This window comes from Perognathus longimembris, chromosome 11, assembly GCF_023159225.1.
Source record: "Perognathus longimembris pacificus isolate PPM17 chromosome 11, ASM2315922v1, whole genome shotgun sequence".
In the NCBI taxonomy this organism is placed as follows: Eukaryota; Metazoa; Chordata; class Mammalia; order Rodentia; family Heteromyidae; genus Perognathus; species Perognathus longimembris.
In genome coordinates this window covers 10,339,867-10,360,832 of record NC_063171.1, presented here as the reverse complement: position 1 = coordinate 10,360,832, position 20,966 = coordinate 10,339,867, and the positions used below count along the sequence as shown (strand labels likewise).

At 43.5% G+C, this 20,966-nt stretch overlaps 2 protein-coding genes across 4 annotated transcripts in view; both read right to left on the bottom strand.

Moving 5' to 3' along the window:
* Window positions 1–315: 315 nt before the first annotated feature.
* Window positions 316–1,602, bottom strand: Becn2 (beclin 2). Its single transcript, XM_048357742.1, has one exon. The coding sequence runs from the start codon at window positions 1,600–1,602 to the stop codon at window positions 316–318; it is 1,287 nt and encodes a 428-aa protein (XP_048213699.1).
* A 17,701-nt stretch (window positions 1,603–19,303) lies between these two features.
* Exo1 (exonuclease 1) overlaps window positions 19,304–20,966 on the bottom strand; it is a 31,948-nt gene continuing 30,285 nt past the window's right edge. For all 3 annotated transcript variants that reach the window (XM_048356897.1, XM_048356895.1, XM_048356896.1), the window contains one exon: window positions 19,304–19,552. In XM_048356897.1, coding sequence (XP_048212854.1) covers window positions 19,417–19,552 — 136 coding nt within the window. In that variant the 3' untranslated portion in view covers window positions 19,304–19,416. The remainder of the gene's footprint in view (window positions 19,553–20,966) is intronic.

Sequence of the window (20,966 nt, the reverse complement as noted above, 5' to 3'; positions counted from 1 at the left end):
CTCACCCCTCTCCTCTCCTCTCCAACCTCAGTTCTTCCCCTCTAGGGGAGTTGAAGGGGAGAGGAAGCACAAGGAAGACAGAGGAACAATGTCTTTTGGTTTTATTTTCTGCTCAAAGCTGGTGTTCTACCACTTGAGCCACAGCTCCACTGGAAATTCCTTTCTTGAGTGCCTCTGGAGCTTGATTTCAAATCCAAGGGCTCTCAGAAATATTTTTAAATTACTAGTTGATACAAATTCTTTTGAATCACAAGCATCCTCTGCTCTTTAATTTTACAATCTGACCATTTCACAGTATTTCAGAAAACAACAAAGCTATTTTTGACTATACCTTTCTGAGGCCCAAGAAAGGCTCCACTTTAAATTGACAAGCAAGAACTTGAGGGCCTTTGTCCACTCTTCCACGGTGTTGAGGTGAGTCCGGATGGAGTACCACTCCCCACTGCCGCTGGCATCCTCTATGGTGCCTAGCTCGGGGTACATGCTGTAGGGCAGGTAGAAGCCCTCCTTCCTCTTCTCGGCCTCTTCCTTGAACTGTTGCATGCAATCCAGGAAAGCCATCATTGCACGGTCAAATTTGTTTTCCAAGAAAACATTCTGCTTCCCATCAGAGAACAACGGCAGCCAGACAGAGTCATCTGTCAACGACTTCAGATAGGAGTGGTTTCCACCGGCAACGAGTTGGTATCTCTGAAACTTGAGTCCAATGGTATTGGCGAGGGCGAGGAGCAGCAAGGCTGTCTGTCCCAAAGCAGCATTGATCTCTGTCCAGCTCACGGGGACCTGGGGGAGGTAGCCCAATCTGAAGTTATTGATGACGCCCATGGGGCCCTCCACCCAGATCTTGAAGGTGAGGTCGAAGATGTTGTTTGTGCTCAGCTTGTGCAGCTGGCCCTGGGCATGCCTCAGCTGGTTTTCCACACTGATGAGCTGGTCTGTCAGTTCGAGCCGTTGCCACTCCAGCGCGCAGTATTCCTTCCGGTACTGCGCGTTGCGCTGGTGCAGCTCTGCAGTCTCTGCCTGGGACTCCCTGAGATCGGCTGCGGCTTGTGCCCAGGCCTCCTCTCTGTCCTCCAGGTCTTCAGTCAGCCTCGCCTCCACCAGCTCCAGGTCCCGCAGCTCTGCCTGCAGCCGGGTGTCCAGAGCCTTCCTCTCCTCCTCAGCCATCACCTCAGTCTTCAGGACATGTCTGTAGGCCTGACAATCCAGCTCCGCCTGAGAGAGCTGAGTGTCCAGTTGCTCTAAAAGATGGTCAGTGCACTCCTCACAGAGAGGGTCCTTCACAATTTTCCTGCCTGAGAGGATGGCGGACATGTCCACAATGGTCTTCTGGATGCTGCTGAGAGTTCTTATGGAGACAGAATTCCCGAGCAGCGTGAACTGCATAGGACTTGTCCTGACTTCCCCATCGACGCCAGCAGGGGAGCTTCTGGAGGTGCTGGCCTGGAGCTCTCCACCATCGCTGGATTCCGTGGACAAACTGCCACCCTTCTGGGCTGCTTCTGGAGTCTCAGGGGGCTCCCGGAGTCTCAGGGGCTGCCCGCAGTTCTGGCACATGAAGCGCATGGAAAATGTGGTGGTGGTCTTGCCTCTGGGCTCCATCCTGTTTCCACTGGCTTCTTGGTTGGTTAGCTAATGATGCTCGTGAAGTTGTTTCTGAGAGTGGTTCTTTTGACATACTCACTTCTCCTCTCACAAATTTAAAACCTTTCAGTGGTACCCACCCAAGCTACTTATAAATGCCCTACACAGGAGTGATTTTTATTAAGAGCAAAAAATGTGACCATCTCATTTTCCTCCTTTCAAATGTTCAAGGGAGTTTTAGGAGTAATCTTTCTAAACCTAAAATCTAATCATGATAGACCCAGCAGAAGCAATTATCTCATTTGAGATAAAGTCTCCACACCTTAACCTGGCATTAAGGTCCCACCCATCATCTTGGCCTCTCTCCTGGGTGTTCCTGTAGGCTACTTGCATTCTAAGTTCTGCCACTATGGCACTTTAGTGCTTTGTGTGTGTTTTCTAGTCCTGGGGCTTGAACTCAGTGCCTGGGTGCTGTCCCTGAGCTTTTATGTTCAAGGCTAGCTCTCTACCACTTAAGCCACAGCTCTATTTACTGAATGCATGTTTGTGTGGTTGATTGGAGATAAGAGTTAAGACTTTACTAAGTGGATTCCAACTGCATGTCTCAGATCTCAGCCCCCTGAGTAGCTAGGATTACAGGTCTGAGTCATGGGCATCCAGTACAGGATTATTCCTTTCTTTACCTGGCCAACTCCTAGTCATCCTCTAATGATCCTGTTAGCTATCACTTCCTTCAGGAAGCCTATATTGATTCCAAATTAAGACAGCCTACTCTCTTGACAAACTTAGCATCCTTTATCATATAGTACTCTAATAATAATCCTTTATGGGAAATATAATTATAGCATTAATTAATGCTTAATAAATGAACTAGTTTGGAGGTACTCTGGCTAAGATGTACTGCCTCATAATTAGTAAGACTAATATGTCAACTAACCCTCCCAACCCCTCAACCCCCCAATGAAGCACACATACTAACATGTTGGCCAAATACTTGCTCTAAAACTTTTGCTGGGCATCAGTGGCTCATACCTGCAGTCCTAGCTACTCAGGAGGCTGAGATTTGAGAATCACAGTTCAAAGCAAGCCCAGGCAGGAAAGTTCATTAAGACTCATATCTCCAACTAAGCTCCCCCAAAAAAGCCAGAATTGAAGTTACGGTTCAAGTGGTAGAGAGCTAGCCTTGAGTAGAGAAGCTGAAGGACAGTGCTTAGCCTGGGAGCTCAAGCCCTAGGATCAGCAAACAAAAGGCAGGAAACAAAAAACCAAAAGTCTTGGCTAAGCTCACTCTTACAATCCTAGCTAAATACTCAGGATGCTGAGAACTGAAGATTGACATTTGAAGCCAGCCCAGACAGAAAAGTCTGTGAGAATCTTTAGTCACCCAAAAGCCAGAAAGTAGCAATGTAGCTCAAGTGGTAGAGCACTACCTTTGAGCAGAAAAGCTAATAGAGAGTCAAAGGTGTGAGTTAAAGCCTTAGTACTGGAAAAAAGAGGTGTTTCCCTTTGTTGTTATTTTTGCTTCCTTTTTTGTCTTGTTCAATTATCTGATTTTTTTTAATAGAGTACAAGGAAGGGAACAGAAGTGGAGGGGCAAAGACAAAAGCTGAACAAGTGGTAGTAGTGTTATGCCCAAGTCGTGAGAAGACCACCAAGAAGACCAACAAGAGCCAGACGTTCCGAAATGCAAAAGCAAGGCTTTATTCAGGCGACCTGCAACTCGGGCCTCATCCTACCCACCGACATAGCGGAGGTTAGGAGGAAGGCCCTGAGCTGAGATTTCACAGAGCTTATAAAGGCTAAAACCAAAGTTACAGCACTCAGGTGTTCAAGCAAGATTAGGATATGGGTACAAATCTGAGTGGCTCAGGGCTCAAGGCATTCCAGGGCGGTTAGAGTTAAGCATTCCTAGGCAGAGTTAAGGAGTTTCCTGACGGGCAGGGCCCTAATAAGTTTGTCCTCCTAGCTGGGTTAATTGGTGGCCTGGGTTACTCATAGTTTAAACAGACAACAAAATGGGGGCTGCCTGAAAACGAGGTTTACTTTAACTCTTCATTCCCCCCTTCTGACACGTAACTTGAGAACAAATTGTGGTTCTCCTTGCTTATTAGTTTGATTCTACTGAGAATTGGTAGGGATAGATTGGTATTGTGCCCGCAATACCATAAGTTGTCGGTGGCACTTTACTCAGTTGGTATCAGGTGTGGCTCAGGAGGAGGTCCAGTCTCATAAAGGGCCTTGAGCTTGGGCCAGATCTCTTGGTGGACTTGCTATAGGGCTCGGGCGGGGGGGGGGGATAAAAGCTCATAACAAATGCGATTGCAAGTTAGGAATAACATTTAGATGACATCACACAAGTCCCTTAGCCCTGCAGATGCAGGTACAGATAAACATAGTTTTACACCTGTTGTGCCAAGTCGCAAGACCACCCCCTAGAAGACCACCGAGATTCAGACACTCCGAAATGCAAAAGCAAGGTAAGGCAAGGCTTTATTTAACGAGCTGCCAACTCGGACCTCGTCCTACCCACCGACACAGCGGAGGTTAGGAGGGAGCCCCAAGCTGTGATTACACAGGGCTTATAAAGGCAAAGAACAAGGTTACAACAATCAGCTGTGCAAGCAAGATTAGAACACAGGTACAAATCTGATCGGCTCAGGGTTCGATTCTAAAATGGGGTTCACGTGGTGGGGCCTGACTTCAAAGTCTGGCACCTCATTTCCCCCTTTTTCTTTTTGGTACCTTGGGAGCCAATCATGGCTCCATTGTGTCCATTTCAATGGCTTGCACGTCTAGGGGATGATATAGAGATAAGGCATGGGCCAATAGGGCCCAAAGTAGTAACCAAAGCCTGCCCTCAGCTTCCCAAAAACAACTGCTGGGGAACTGATCTCTGATGACCTAAAAAAATGCCTACATTACCTTTGCAGGTCTTTAACAGATAAGGACACAATCTCAGGTCTACAAGCTTTCTTTCCTAAACAGATGTATCAGCTTAAAATTCTTACTGCCAGTCAGAGCTTTGAGTAAATGCGGGGGGTTGAGATTTTAATCTATCCTCTCATTTGACAAACTTCCCCTTACTAACCACTATCACAGATGACTGGCAAGTTCCTGCCCAGTAGACAGACATGGGCATTGGAAAGGCATGCTTATGAACTATTCTTCTAGGACTACCCAGCTTTGATTAACTTTTGAAAGGCCAAATAGGAGTGACTCTAGGATCTGACACCATCTCTGCCATCCAAGCAGTGGCTTACTGCCTCTGGATGCTCCATCACTTTTGTCCCAGGAGGAGTGACTTCCAACTGGACTTGGACTCAGGGCCTGAGTGCTGTCCCTCAGCTCTCCAGCTCAAGGCTAGCACCCTACCACTTTGAGCTCCACACAACTCTGTTCCCAGCACTCTGCTGGCTGATTAGAGACAAGTCTCTCACAGGGACCTTTCTTTGCCCGGGCTGGCTTCGAACCGCAGATTTCAGATCAGTGAGTCTTACAAAAGGCCACTTTACTCCAATTAGAAGCAACAAGGTGGTCCACACAGAAGTAGTTTTTAAGCATGCTCTCTTACCTGGAACTTATTAAGGGTCAGTATTAGATCTTGACAAACTTGTAGGAATCACCTGTGCTTCTCTGTGGGCCTGCTGGAAACTGTTACAAAAAAAAAAAAACTACAAAGAAGCTAGAATGGCAATTAAACATTTTGGTAGCCATAATTCTCCTTTTCTCACTTTGCGATAATTATTTAGGACAATTTTACTTCCAAATTTCTTATCTAGAAATGTATTCTTGATTTCCAAAGCCTTTTTACTAACCCAACACTAACACAACATTTTAGCTTTTATCTGCATTGGAAAAACTGAAGCTCACAGGCATTCTGAAACCAGGTGCTGCCCTTTGCCTACAGACTGCTTGTTTCAAAAGAGCCTCTTTTTTTTTTTCCAGTCCCAGTTACTGCATGGCATGAAGACCTTTGAACTCAAATGACAATTTTTCCTTAATGCAAGAATTACAATTAGAAATACTTATCCATTCAGCTTTCCAATATATTAGTGAGAAACATTGGCCCATTTTGCCATTTCTCCCTACATACATAGAGTTAATGAGAGTTTACTTCTATGCCATTAGTTTAATATATATTCTGCTTAAGAAGGCTGGGTGCGGGTTCCCCCAGAGTTCTTTCTGTGGACACTCACACTCTGATTGTGAACCATCGCCTGTACATCTTTCCAATGAGCTATGCAGGTTTGACACAAAAGAGACTGTTAGACTTACAAACACAGAGATGACAGCGCAGCATGGTTGAGGTCACTCCCTGCCACCTGTGGGTGGCTTGGGCTGGCCCTACGTCCACCCCGTCGGCGGCTGCGGGTCAGGACTTGGACTTGGGGCTGATGTGTCCGTGTCCTGGGCTGTTGGCGCCGGTGAGTTGACTGGGCAGGACCCTCCGGAGCGGAGGGCACAGCTGAAACATTTTCCTCAGAGTCCTCCTCTTGTAGAGTTAACTGGGGTGGGGAGTATGGAGCAGGAAACATTTCCTCCTCCGTGCTTCCTCCCTGGAGTACAATTTCTTCTCTTCCTTCTTGGTTTCTCTCTTGTCTGGATGGCCCGAACGAGGGGTGTAGATTAGGTGTTGCAAAGTCCTGATCTTACCTATGTCAAAGCTCCCTCAATTAGCTCCCTCAAAGGTGGGTCATTCTGACTTGCACAGGGTGATCCACTTTTCCTTCTTAAGGGCCACACCTTGGTTCTGAGCTATCTCCTTAACCTCCCTCCAGTGAGCTAGGATCAAGTCCAGGGGAGTGGAAGGAACGTTCCCCATCATCCGTTTGTCAGTCAGGCACAGTGCAAGAAAGAAACACACAAAAATAATCACAGGCCCAGACAACACTTACAGACAGACTTAGGGAGCCGCGGCTTACAGGTTTGACTGTGTCTCTCCTGCCCCTGTGAGGAGGCAGACCACACAATCTCACTGTGCCTCTCCTGCCCCTGTGAGGGGGCAGACCACACAGTCTCACTGTGTCTCTCCTGACCCTGTGAGGGGGCAGACCACACAGTCTCACTGTGTCTCTCCTGCCCCTGTGAGGGGACAGACCACACAGTCTTGAGGCTCTCTCTCTCCCGTTCCTGTGTAGGAGCGGACCAGACAACCTCAAATAGTGGACTAGACGGACACCCATTAGAAGGGCCTCTCGGTCCAGTCCTTCAGGTTCAGGGTGGTAGTGGGAAGCCTGAGCCCCCTGTGGAGGGCTTGAGGTGTCCCCCAAGTCCCCCAGGACTGCTTTGTCCCCCAAGTCCCCCAGGACTGCCCATACGAGCATGTCCACTCCAGCTCATCCTTCACTACCTACAGGTTCAGATTCAAGCGGCTGGCCTAAACAGAAAACAAAACTACAAATCACACAGACACAGACTCACAGAATGAATGGCCCTATTTTCTTACCTTCGGAGTCTGGGGTCTCGGGGTCTCTGGGGCTATCCCGGACGAAACCCCAAATGTTGTGCCAAGTCGCAAGACCACCCTCAGAAGACCACCGAGATTCAGACACTCCGAAATGCAAAAGCAAGGTAAGGCAAGGCTTTATTTAATGAGCTGCCAACTCGGGCCTTGTCCTACCCACCGACACAGCGGAGGTTAGGAGGGAGCCCCAAGCTGTGATTACACAGGGCTTATAAAGGCAAAGAACAAGGTTACAACAATCAGCTGTGCAAGCAAGATTAGAACACAGGTACAAATCTGATCGGCTCAGGGTTCGATTCTAAAATGGGGTTCACGTGGTGGGGCCTGACTTCAAAGTCTGGCACCTCATACCGAAGCCCCAATTCTGACCCTATTTATATTATAGCCAATTTGATTGCATACCAACTTTACTCATATGCTCTAATTTTAAGACATACTGATACCATTTGTTACATACTCAAACTTTCTAGGGATTGACTTTCTCACTTTTAACATGCCAAAACCTTGTAATCTAAAGGAAACATTTTTGTTTCCCCAATTCTCTTTCTAAAGTCTTTCCTTATACAGTTTTATAATCTGTGTCTTATAAAATTTAACATATCCCCACTCACACCATCTTCTACTTCCTCACACCATCAGCGACTTACTGGAACATTCTGTGACAATTGACTTTTTAAATCCCTTTCTTATCCAGAGGAAACCATTTTGTTTTCTCTATCCCTTTCTCCAAGGCTTTCTATACTAACTTTCCTCTTTACATTTCCTGTGGCTTCTTCGCTACTAGAGTTTTAAACTGTCTACATTTTCTTTTCCTCTGGTTTGTAGAATCCAGTTTATCTCAACTACAACAAGGCAATTTATTGTGACTCCATCTACAGGCTGTTGGGGAAAACAAAGATGGCGCAAGGGTCAGTCCGATGGGACTGCTGCTCCTAAGAAGCCACACCAGAGCCAACTATCATGAGTTACTGTTTTAGAGTGGATTTCTCCAGTTTCCAGTGCCTCTAAGTGCCTAAGGTTGGCCAGTGGCATCTGTAAGATCCACCCCCAAGAGGGCTCCATGAAGATGCCTCCAGCAGTTTTAATCTGTCCAGTTACCTTGGTACCTGGCACACCTGATGGCATTTACCTCTCTTCTCTGAGGTCATACCCTAATCCATCTAGACACATTTTAATACTCTTGGACATACCTCCCACTCCAATCATTGCCTGGAAGTGACTCTCCAGCCTGTCATGCATGCTTTGAATTTAGCAGCAGGCCAGTCTGCTTGAAAATTTCTTACAATATCCAATTTTCTTAATAGAGCTAGTTAACTCCAGTCAACTCAAGAATGTCCCCCCAAAATTTTAGTTTTAGCAGATCCAAAGCACTTTCCAGCAGAAATCAGCTGCATGTGATAAGAGTCCCATCTGAAGATGTAGATTCTTCCAGATGACTGTTAGACTCTCCTTGATCCTCACTCAAATGCAATGGGCAGGGGCCATGGTAGTGTGAGGCAGGAGTGGCTCCCAGTGGTTCCAGTCGAATGTTACACCTTCTGCTGGGTTACCTGAAACTTTCTTCATAGACTGGTTAGAGAAGCTTAACCTAAGTTAATCTAAAACCTAACTTTATTCAAATTTCCTAGTATTTTCCTGATTTCTTCTTAAGCACACTAGCTTTTGTAGGCTGGCAAATCACTGAAAGTTAAGACAGCTTTAGGCAATCAATGGCCCTTGGGTCATTTTGCCAGGGCAATAACTTTAGAAGGCTTGGCCTGTAACCATTTCTCACAGGTGCAGTCTCTGTATACTGTTACCCCTGTTTTCCATGCCTCTAGTTTATCCTGCCTCATCTTCCCAAAAACAACTCTGGTCCCTTGGTCCTAAAGAGGGGCTGATGGGCAAAGATCATCCATCTTCTATAACTCTTCAAGCTGACTCAGGGACATTGACCTTACCTAGCCAGGAACCTATAACCTTAGTCTACTTTACCAAGGGGCTGCAGGATCAGATGTCCATTAGGAGCTTTCCTCCAAACTGGAAATTACATTCAACATTTAACTTAACTATAGAGACTTCTTTTTAGGCTACCGCAGTATAGCCTTTTAACATTCTAGTTTGTAAAAGCTTTTTCCTGACTGGCTGGGAAACTGATCTCTGATGACTTAAAAAATGCCTACATTACCTTTGCAGGCCTTTAACAGATCTCAGTAAGGACACAATCTCAGGTCTACAAGCTTTCTTTCCTGAACAGATGTATCAGCTTAAAATTCTCACTGCCAGTCAGAGCTTTGAGTAGATGCGGGGGGTTGGGATTTTAAACTATCCTCTCATTTGACAAACTTACCCTTACTGCCCACTATCACAGATGACTGGCAAGTTCCTGCCCAGTAGACAGACATGGGCAATAAAAGGCATGCTTACAAACTATTCTTCTAGGACTTCCCGGCTTTGATTAACTTTTGAAAGGCCAAACAGGAGTGACTCTAGGATCTGACACCATCTCTGCCATCCAAGCAGTGGCTTACTGCCTCTGGATGCTCCATCACTTTTGTCCCAGGAGTGACTTTTCACTGGACTTGGACTCAGGGCCTGAGTGCTGTCCCTCAGCTCTCCAGCTCAAGACTAGCACCCTACCACTTTGAGCCTCAAAGCGACGCACGACTCTGTTCCCAGCACTTCTGCTGGCCAACTAGAGATGAAGACTCTCACAGGGACCTTTCTCTGCCCGGGCTGGCTTTGAACTGCAGATTTCAGATCAGTGAGTCTTACAATAGGCCACTTTACTCCAATTAAAAGCAATAAGGTGGTCCACACAGAAGTAGTTTTTAAGCATGCTCTTACCTGGAACTTATTAAGGGCCAATGCTACATCTTGACAAACATAGGAATCACCTGTCCTTCTCTGAGGGCCTTCTGGAAACTGTTGTAAAAAACCTACAAAGAAACTGGAATGGCAATTAAACATTTTGGTAGCCATAATTCTCCTTTTCTCACTTTGCAACCAACATTTAGGACAATTTTTCTTCCAAATTTCTTATAAATGTAGTCTTGATTTCCAAAACCTTTTTACTAACCTCTGCTTTAATACTAACACTTTGGCTTTTATCTGCATTGGAAAAACTCTAAAGCTTACAGGCATTCTGAAACCAGGTGCCGCCCTTTGCCTCCAGACTGCTTGTTTTAAAAGAGCCTTTTTTCTTTTTTTTCTTCAGTCCCAGTTACCGCATGGCATGAAGACCTTTGAACTCAAATGACAATTTTTCCTTAATGCAAGAATTACAATTACAGGGGCTGGGGATATGGCCTAGTGGCAAGAGTGTCTGCCTCATATACATGAGGCCCTGGGTTCGATTCCCCAGCACCACATATACAGAAAATGGCCAGAAGTGGCTCTGTGGCTCAAGTGGCAGAGTGCTAGCCTTGAGCAAAAAGAAGCCAGGGACAGTGCTCAGGCCCTGAGTCCAAGCCCCAGGACTGGCCAAAAAAAAAAAAAAAAATTACAATTACAGAATTAGAAATACTTATCCATTAAGCTTTCCAATAAATTAGTGAGAAACATTGGCCCATTTTGCCATTTCTTCCTACATACAAAGAGTTAATGAGAGTTTACTCCTACCCCCCATTAGTTTAATATATATCCTTTAAAAGCCCAATTACAAAAATAGCACAGGAATCGAATCACATCAGATAAATAAACTTTTCAACCATTTAAAAAACTTTTCCAATTCTTAGTACCTCTCAAGCAGCAGTTTTAGAAATTCCAGTCAAATCATTCATTTTTACCACAAGGTTTCCAATGTTCACCTGAAAACAAAGAAAAAAGAAAGCCCTCTATTGGCTCCATCCTGACTCCATAGGGCTTGATGAATTCACGCCAGCTTGCCCTTTGTTAAATCAAGTCTTAATTTATTAAGAAACCCACTTTTTTTTTTTTATACTGCTAATTAAAGAACCCTGAGAAATCCTTTTTTTTTTTTTTTTTTGGCCAGTCCTGGGCCTTGGACTCAGGTCCTGAGCACCATCCCTGGCTTCTTCCCGCTCAAGGCTAGCACTCTGCCACCTGAGCCACAGCGCCCCCTCTGGCCATTTTCCATATATGTGGTGCTGGGGAATCGAAAATCGAACCGAGAACTTCATGTGTAGGAGGCAAGCACTCTTGCCACTAGGCCATATTCCCAGCCCGAGAAATCCTTTTTTAACTTTAGTTCCTGTTTAAAAAAAAAAACAATACACTACTCTTTTAAAACATTTGGTAATGCCCGAACTTGATGAACATTTGAATTTAAACTTAATTTTGCATCATACTACAGTCTTGAACATGTTCACACTCACACATGTACACACACACACATATTCAAAAGATCTTAAAGCACGCAAAATAAACATCGGCTGTACCTTTTCCAGTGGCAAGAGGTGTTTTTGTCAATCTTATTCCTGCAACACCCAAATTTTAAGACAAAACCTTTAACAAATGATTTTAGCATTCTCCAGCCTCATTTTCCAGGACTTGATAGTCTTAGTAAAACATTTTAGTCTTAGTAAAACATTTTAGCACACCAAATAATTTTCTGCTTAAGAAGGCTGGGTGGGGGTCCTCCAGAGTTCTTTTTGTGGACACTCACACTCTGATTATGATTGTGAACTGTCTGTCTCCTGTACAACTTTCCAATGAGCTATGCAGGTTTGACACAAAAGAGACTGTCAGACTCACAAACAACACAGAGACTACAGCGCTGCACAATGGGGTCATTCCCCGCCGCCTGTGGGTGGCTTGGGCTGGCCCCGTGTCTGCCCCTGTCAGTGGCTGCGAGTCAGGGCCGACACCTCCGTGTCCTGGGCTGCCAGCGCCAGCGAGTTGACTGGGCAGGACCCTCCAGAGCAGAGGGCACAACTGAAACATTCTCCTCAGAGCCCTCCTCTTGTAGAGTTAACATTTCCTCCTCCAAGTTTCCTCCCTGGAGGACAGGTGGGTACAATTTCTTCTCTTCCTTCTTGGTTTCTCTCTTGTCTGAATGGCCCAAATGAGGGGTGTAGATTAGGCGTTGTAAAGTCCTGATCTTACCTATGTCAAAGCTCCCCTCGGTGGCCAATTAATTCCCTGAAAGGTAGGCCATTCTGACTTGCACAAGGTGATCCACTTTTCCTTCTTAAGGGCCACACCTTGGTTCTGAGCTATCTCCTTAACCTCCCTCCAGTGAGCTAGGATCAAGTCTAGGGGGCTATATGGAGGTCCCCAAGATAGAACGTTATCCATAGCTCTGATCAGATGTTCAGTCCAAAAGGCTACAAAAAACAAAACCATTAATACAAAAGGAGGAAAACACACAGGCCTGAGAAAAAGAAAAAGGAAAGCTATGAGTTGGAGATCCCCCAAGTTGGCCCACAACCTCCTGCAAGGGTGCAGAAGGAGTGGACCCAAGTTCAAGGCGGGGTTCCAGGGGTCCGTCTTCAAGGGTGGAGAGTCTGGGGTGTTCCCCAGTCCCTCCAGGATTGCCGTGTAAGCGCGTCCGCTTTGACAACCCCTTCAAGAAATACGAGTCAGAACGGCCATCCTTAAGGAGGAAGCAAAACAAACAGACAAATGACCGGACAAGACAAATCAACAGCGCTGTTTTCTTACCTTCAGAGTCTGGGGTCTCGGGGGTTTCTGGGGCCATCCTGGATGAGCCCCCAACTGTTATGCCCAAGTTGTGAGAAGATCACCAAGAAGACCACTGAGAGCCAGACATTCCGAAATGCAAAAGCAAGGCTTTATTCAGGTGACCTGCAACTCCGGCCTCGTCCTACCCATCGACATAGCGGAGGTTAGGAGGAAGGCCCTGAGCTGAGATTTCACAGAGCTTATAAAGGCTAAAACCAAAGTTACAGCACTCAGGTATTCAAGCAAGATTAGGATACGGGTACAAATCTGATTGGCTCAGTGCTCAAAGCATTCCGGGGCAGTTAGAGTTAAGCATTCCCAGGCAGTTAGAGTTAAGCAAGGAGCTTCCTGACTGGCGGGGCCCTAATAAGCTTGTCCTGCTAGCTGGGATAATTGGTGGCCTGGGTTACTCATAGTTTAAACAGATAACAAAATGGGGGCTGCCTGAAAATGGGGTTTACTTTAACTCTTCACTAGACATTATGCTGAAAATGAACTGTACAACTTGTGGGTGAGGACAGGAGGGAAAACCTGGGACAGAGAGAGTGAAGGGAGGGATGGCATTGCCAAAAAGAAATTTATGAATGCTAGGCTTGAGCAAAAACTCAGGGACAGTGCCAGACTCTGAGTTCAAGCCCCAGGACTGGCAAAAAAAAAAAAAGGAAGAAAGTGTGAGAGAGAAATATACTCATTACCTGACTTTATGTAACAGTAATAATCCTTCTATACATCACTTTGTAATAACAAAAAAGAAAAAAACTAATAATTAATTATTAAAATATCACACACAACTGCTTGAAAATGTCTGTGAACCTATAAGTAACAGGTGCAGCATCTAGACATTGATGATAGAACCCTCTTTCCCTTCTCAGGTCATTCATTATTCCTAAGAGCTTGTCAAGGAGGTCACACATGAGAAGCAACCCCAGAATTGGAAAGAAGACAAATCATTGCTCACCATGCTTAAAACAACAATCTATGACTTGCCACCAATTTAGCAATAAGGAATATTCAGTATTTTAAAGTACTGCAAAAATGATACTGGGTCAAAGGCCTCCAGTCCCAGGTGGAAGGTATCCCCACAAAGCCTGCCTTTCTTCCCCCTTACACTTCTCCCAGAAGTACTGAGCAGAAGCTGAATGATGGGTAATGACTAAATCTATTTTGATTGTCCCTCCACTAAAAATCCGTACTACATCTGGCTTCATGTTTGAGACTGCCCACCACAGTCCTCAAACAGGCAAAAGGAATGGGGAAAGGGGAGGCAATTGTTTCAGACCCAGTTCTTGGTAATCTGACAATCATGCCTATGGGACAGTTCCAAATCCATCTGAGAGTCCTTCCTGCACAAGTCAGTGAGCCACACCACTGCTCTCAGTTTAGAGAAAATCCCTCCTCATTTTTAGACATTTCCCCACCATTTCCTCCTAACCCCAGGACCTCCTCCATGAAGTTGGGGAGACCAGAGCAATAGATTGGCAGGTGACTCAAGTTTGGTTTATCCCTCACTGATCACTTAGGAATCCTTTGCCACAATATTGGGGGGAACTGTCCATTTTTTGCTATTTAGAATTCCTGTTTCTCAAACCTACCCTAATCTGTTTTTCTTCTACATAGAAATTTCTCTTACCCGGGCCACAAATGTAAATGACACTATTTTTAATCTCAGTGGAAGAGGAGTAATGTTTTCTGCTAAAAAGAAGAAAAGGCATGTGAGTCACTTGGGAGAGAGGAAAGTGGGATGTTTGCTGGTCAGCAGGACAAGTTCACACCTGGCAGCCAGGTATGTATCATAGTAACACCTGAGCTTTGCTGAGCCAGTGGGACTAAGCCAGGAGGAAGGGGGAGGGTGCTGGTATTCCCAGCTGGTCAGGAAGTTTGATAGTGTACACGAGGACCACACCGACAAGGCAGTGGAGTCAGGCATTCAGTTGAGGTCAATGATGAAGGTGATAGAAGAAAAGTATGGGAGGTATTTGGAAATGCAATGAAAATAATGTAGAGATGCCACCAGTACTGCGTGAGAATCACAACATGTCAGATTTGAAGAATTATGAATTTGGACTCAATGGTGAGGTGAAAAGCCAAAGAAGCTTTATGGGAGATAGGAAGTCTAGGAGTTATATCTAATAAAAAAGTGTTCATTCCAAAAAGATTTTTCAAGGGGCTGGGAATATGGCCTTAGTGGCAAGATTGCTTGCCTCATATATATGAAGCCCTGAGTTCGATTCCCCAGCACCACATATGTAGAAAATGGCCAGAAGTGGTGTTGTGGCTCAAGTGGCAGAGTGCTAGCCTTGGGCAAAAAGAATCCAGGGACAGGACTGGCAAAAAAAAAAAAAAAGACTTCATTGTCATACTTCCATGGATGTGTATAATGTACTTTGATCAAATTAACCGCCCCCCCCCACTACTTTCTTCTCCCCTTTAAAACAAAATGAATGGTTTTCTTATTCTGTTTTCATGCATGTATCTGAGGTACTTTGATCACATTCACCCCTCTTCACCTCTTTTCCTCCTCCTCCTAGCATCTTTGCTTTCATAAACTGTTTTAAGGTTTAGATTCCACTCAGGAATCAGAGCCCGACTGTATGAGTGTCACACACCAGGAGAGCAGCGTGCCCCAGGCAGGAGCATGTGTGGAGCTCTCCTTGAGTCTGTTTACCTTTTCCAGAAGGATCTTCACTTTGTTTCTTGGGATGTGGTATCTCTATGTAGCCCAAAGTGGTTTCTAAGTCAAAATTCTCCAACCTCAGCATCCTGAGTCAGGAGATTGCTTAGCAGCACCACCAACATCAGACTCCAAAAGGATCTGGTTGGTTCTTCCTCAGCTTTCAGGCATCAGGCTAAACTTCAACTGCTCAAGCATTTCTCTTCTTTTTAATTTACTATTATTGTGATTACAAAGACACTGTAGAGGATTACAGTTATATAAGTAATGAGTACAATTCTTTGTGGACAATGTTATCCCTTCCCTCATTCAAAGCAATTCTTTTTTTTTTAATTTAATTTATTTATTAATTGAACACTCAGGGCCTGAGTACTCTCCTCGGCTTCTTTTTGCTCAAGGTTACACTCTTAACACTTGAGCCACAGCGCCACTTCCAGCTTTTTGTGTATGTGGTGTTGAGGAATCGAACCAAGGGCTTCATGCATGCTAGTAGGCAAGTACTCTACCACTAAGCCACATTACCAGCCCAAATACAAACCTTTAACGGTACCAACCCTCAAGTCTGCATGTAATCACTAGGCCACCTCTTAATGCAATAAGTTGAGTACTGGAGGGAGAGTGAGTAGGATTCCCTTCAGGCCACAAGTGACTAGTTTTCGGTATGTTTCTTTCATAGCCCAGTTACTTTCTCCTGGCATGATACAGTTCCATCTATAACCTCTCTAGCCTCAGACAGCCAGGGAATACACTGCGGGGTAGATCTTCTGTGACCAGTGGGGGATGGGAGGACACAATTCAGGGCTCCAGTTCTCCAGAAAATGGGGAGATTTACTCTCACATTAACAATAAAAACTGAACCATACACAAATAACTGTGGTTAGTAAGTTAACAGCCTAGTGGAAAAGACACAGACTGTTTATCAGACAAAGCCAGACACTAGAGGTAAGAAATGTCCCTGAAGATTTTATCCCTAGCAATAGGAATCAGTAAACTTGAAGACAAGTCAAAGGAAATACACAAACACTGATCATCAAAGAGTCAGATGAAGTTTCAACAGTCTTAACATAAGTATAATCAGAATCTCAACAATAAGAAAATGAGAGCTGAGCTAAATGAGAGACTGGGAGTGAGTAGTTTATTGCATTTTTCTCCCTTTCTAGCAGGGACTATCCTCAGCTGTCCTTCCATTCTTAAGGCCAAAAGCTGTCTGGTGCCAATTGTGCAGAATAAGCTCCAAGTCTGAGGAGGGTGGTGCAGGTGGTGAACATACTTCATTTGGGTCACGAGGGATACATCTGCCATCTACTGCATTTTGTCTGTCCTAACATCTATATTTAAACACTTTTGAAAATGTGTTAGTGGAATGCCAATTTAATGGATTTTTATTTCAACGGCACGTAAAATGATGCCTCTTACAACCATGTCTTAGGCTTGATGTAGTACAAGTTTTTAAAAATGCTTAAGAAAAACAGAAAACCACATGACATGTAAGTTCTTACAAAGCTAGGATCTTGCATTATATGGCAATACTAGAATACTGCAATGAACTATTATTCAGCAGCAATCATCCCATCAACACAACTCCCCTCCTGGAGTAAACATTTCTGACTTCTAGTTACCATTTCCTTACATAGCTATTTGATTCCAGTGAACATTCCTAAATTATCTATTTATTTATGCTGGTAATGGGGCTTGAACTCAGAGCCTGTCCCTTAGCTTTTTCACTCGACTGGTACTCTACCAATTTGAGCCATAGCTCTACTTCCAGCTTTTTGGTTGTTAGTTCGAGACAGTCTCATGGAACATCCTATCCTGCCCAGGCTGGATCTGAACTGAGATCTTCATTCAGCCTCCAGAGTAGCTTACGAGTACAGGCACGAGCCACCAGTGCCCAGTTCTAGCTTTACTTTTGTCTACCTTTAGTTTGTCAAATGCAGAGCTTCCCTTCACACCCTTCCTTTACAGCAAACAGTTAAAAGATAACAGTGCATTAATCTTGTGGCTTCTGAGTCTTGATTTTGCTACCTGCACTTGTGGCTTCACTCCTATGTACTCCATTGTCCTTGTGTCTCCCACTACTTGCAGGGAGCAGAACCCAGAAGTACAATTCAAATAATCTCTACTTCCTCAAGCAGAACACTCTCTACTTCCTCTGGGAAGCACAGGAAATATGGTAGTGTCTCCATGATGCTTAATAGCAAAATGATTTTACTTCATCTTGACTCCTTATTAGAACAAAGAGGTTTTCCCCTTCATCTTCCACTTTGTAATGCAATAGTTGTTCACAGTACAAAGACAGGAAGAAAGATTGCTTCCCTGTTCTATTTCCAAGATATATAATAGTGGTCAACTAGTCAATTTCTTATGCTTATTAATAGGTTTCAGTAAATCAAAATTACTCAGGAACAAGACTCTCATCATCTGTAAAGATTTTTTTTTAAACAAAAACACCCTGTATAGATTGATCTAAAATTCTGTCTTTAATTTTAAAGTAAATTAGTTTTCTTAAACATTTGGAAGGAATGATCATGAAAAATTTCTAACTTAAAGTTCTTCTTAGATGTTTAAAACTGCTCAAACTCCTAGGATTACTTTGTATTCCATTAACTGTCTCTTGATTAGTCTGCCTCCCTCCCAGCAGTTACTCTTCAGAAGAGATTCCATTCTGGAAAGGCATCTTGGGAAACTTAGATGAGTTTCCACAGGTCATACTCACAGGGACTGTTTGGCTTCTGTCCTTCACACCCTTCTGGGTCTCTTGCACTTACCCACCATTACAGTCATTAAAGCTTCTTCCATTTCAGAATCTGTTCTAGGCTTGGCCTGCATGGGAATTGCTAGTGAGTTTTCAGAAACATTTGTCTCCACCTTCTGCTTTACCCAAACATCTCATGGCCCTGTTGTTGCTGGATGACTTAGCCTCATCCAGTAGTCTCCTTAGCTGATGTCCTGCCTTCTATTCTGTTTATCATTGAGTATTTATGATTTCTGACCTTTTGTTTTGTTTCTTGCCAGTCCTGGGGCTTAGACTCAGGGCCTGAGCACTGCCCCTGTCTTCTTTTTGCTCAAGGCTAGCACTCTGCCACTTGAGCCACAGCACCACTTCTGGCCTTTTCTATATAAGTGGTGCTGAGGAATCAAACCCAGGGTTTCATGTATATGAGGCGAGTGCTTTACCACTAGGCCATCTTCCCAGCCCTGACTTCTGACTTTTAAGAAGCCTTCTAAGTGAAAAAAATAAATATCTGCAAATATCTGAATCACACTCTTAAACTGTTCTGTAGCAGGAAACATTCACATGAAACTCAAATAGGCTCTTGTTCTTTAAATTATCTTTTTCTTTTCACCAGATTGGATCTCTTTAATTTTCATGCCTTCAAATTTTTTTTCTAATTAACCATCCTAAATCTTTGTGCTTTATCCTCTGTATTGCAAACACACCCATAATTCTTGTAGTTCCTGACATTTCAAACTTTCCCTGTGTAGCTGGCTCTTTCTTTGATATCTGACCATTTCTTCCTAGAGTCCATTCACATACAGTGGAGCTTCCATATCTCACATAGTACTTAGGGCACTCATTTTAAATAAACACTAAAGAATACTCCAAAAAAGTTGGAAGGAAAATAGGCTATTGGTAAGTCTGAGTATCAGTGATGTAAAAAGTAGTTCCTTTCACTTGAGGCTAAAACAGAAACAAAATAAAAATGAAAGTCAAGAGAAATGGTGGGATTACCTTGAGAATAAAAAGATTACAGAACTGTGATGTTTCTTATACTGGATAACATTACAGAATATCTTTACATTTTTGCCACTTCCAAATGGATTTTTCCCTCTGATGTTAAGACAACCAAAAAAGAAAACACCAGAACTTTCTTCTATTTAGCTTCTTATGAAAATATAAAATGCTGAGAAAAAGAAACAATTACATAAGTAATATACAACATGTTTTCTGTATACTTTAAAATTGAAATTGATCTAAGAGTAAATCTTCTAGACTGGCAAGTGCCCCATTTTCAGGTAGGGAATTCAAACAGATGATTTTCAGGTAGGCACCAGAGGCCTAGCAGCCACACTATTGGAATATTGCTCTCTGAACATGTGCACATTCAGGTTTGTTAAATATATCCTCTTCTGCTTCTGGAGTGAGTTGTATGTTATCCCTGACTGGAGACAGGGGCTTCTTAGAAGAAGGAAGCTTTTCAGAGTCTCTGCAAAATATAAAATAATAACTTTTTGAGTATTGAATACTAACAGGTGAAATAATATTACATCTAAGTAAGTACTAGCTAGGACACAGTCCAGGAGAGTAACTCCCTAGAGCCCTTCTCAACTAGGGCTAAGCACAGATATAAATAAAGAGTGAGTTTGTAATAGACTTTATCTGCCGCATCTACTCTGCTGACATTGGTACTACTGATGATGGTAAAGCAATAAATATTAAGTAAAACCTGCCAGTAACCTACTGTAAATGAAGCCAATAACCTACTGTGAATCAGGACAGTTGGGAATATGGCTCCACAGGTAGAATACCTGTCCAGAAAAAGTGAGATTCTGTTCTAAAGCCCAGAACCACCAGGGAGAATAAAAAGCTGGGGCCACTAAACTATAAATACCGCAGTACAGCTTATTTTTGCCACTACCTCCATCCACTGATAACAAAAACAAGGTTTAGGTAGGAGCATCAAGATCTGAATCTGTCTCTTGTCTTATAAGACGTATCTGAAACATAACAAAAGTAAAAAAAGGTCGGGGGCCATGGCTCAAGTGGTAGAGTATCCAAAAGCAAGGCCCTGAGTTCAAACCTCAGTATGTTAATATTATATAGTGATGAGTAATTTCCTTGAGGATAAAAAGATTATAGAGCAATTTTTCTTATACTGGATAACATTAGAGAGTGTGTTTAGACTTTTACCATCTCCAAGTAGATTTTCCCCTCTAATATTTAAGACAACCAAAAAAATGAAAGGAAAGAAAACTGCTTGAACCTGGGAGTTTAGACCCAGTGTGGGCAACAGTGAAAGTCTTGTGAGGAAAATGAAACAAAAAAAAAAAAATTGATGAACCAGTAAAAACTGGTAACTAAACAAAATCTCAGTCATTTAGCCCAAGTCTTTATATTTTGTGACAAAAAAGCGAAGGAAGCATATATAAAGCATTGTTGCAGTTCTAAATAGGAGGTTATCACTAATTAAGTATGTTTGACATGCAGGTCAAAAAGAAACCAGAGCCTGTTATTGCAACTGAAAAGAGCACTTATTGCCAATGAGCATGTCTAACCTTTCAAGTAAAAACTGAATTTTTAGAAAACTTTAGAAAAAAGTTTAGATAGAAAAGTTTAGAAAACTTGTTATAGGTAGCTCTCCAATACTTAACAATGACTGATTGTGATTTCCTCCTTGTATTACAAAAAATAAACTAAGTTGTCTAGAAGACAAGTATCCTGGTGCCCCAGTATTTTTCAAATGACCTATTTATGTTATAAAATCCTCCACGAAAGGAAGATGCATGAAATACATCAGTGGATTGTAATGCAACATGGACTATTTTTTTTTTCCCTTTATGAGGCTTGAACTCAGGACCTGGATGCTGTCTGTGAGACTCTTTGTGCTCAAGGCAAGTGCT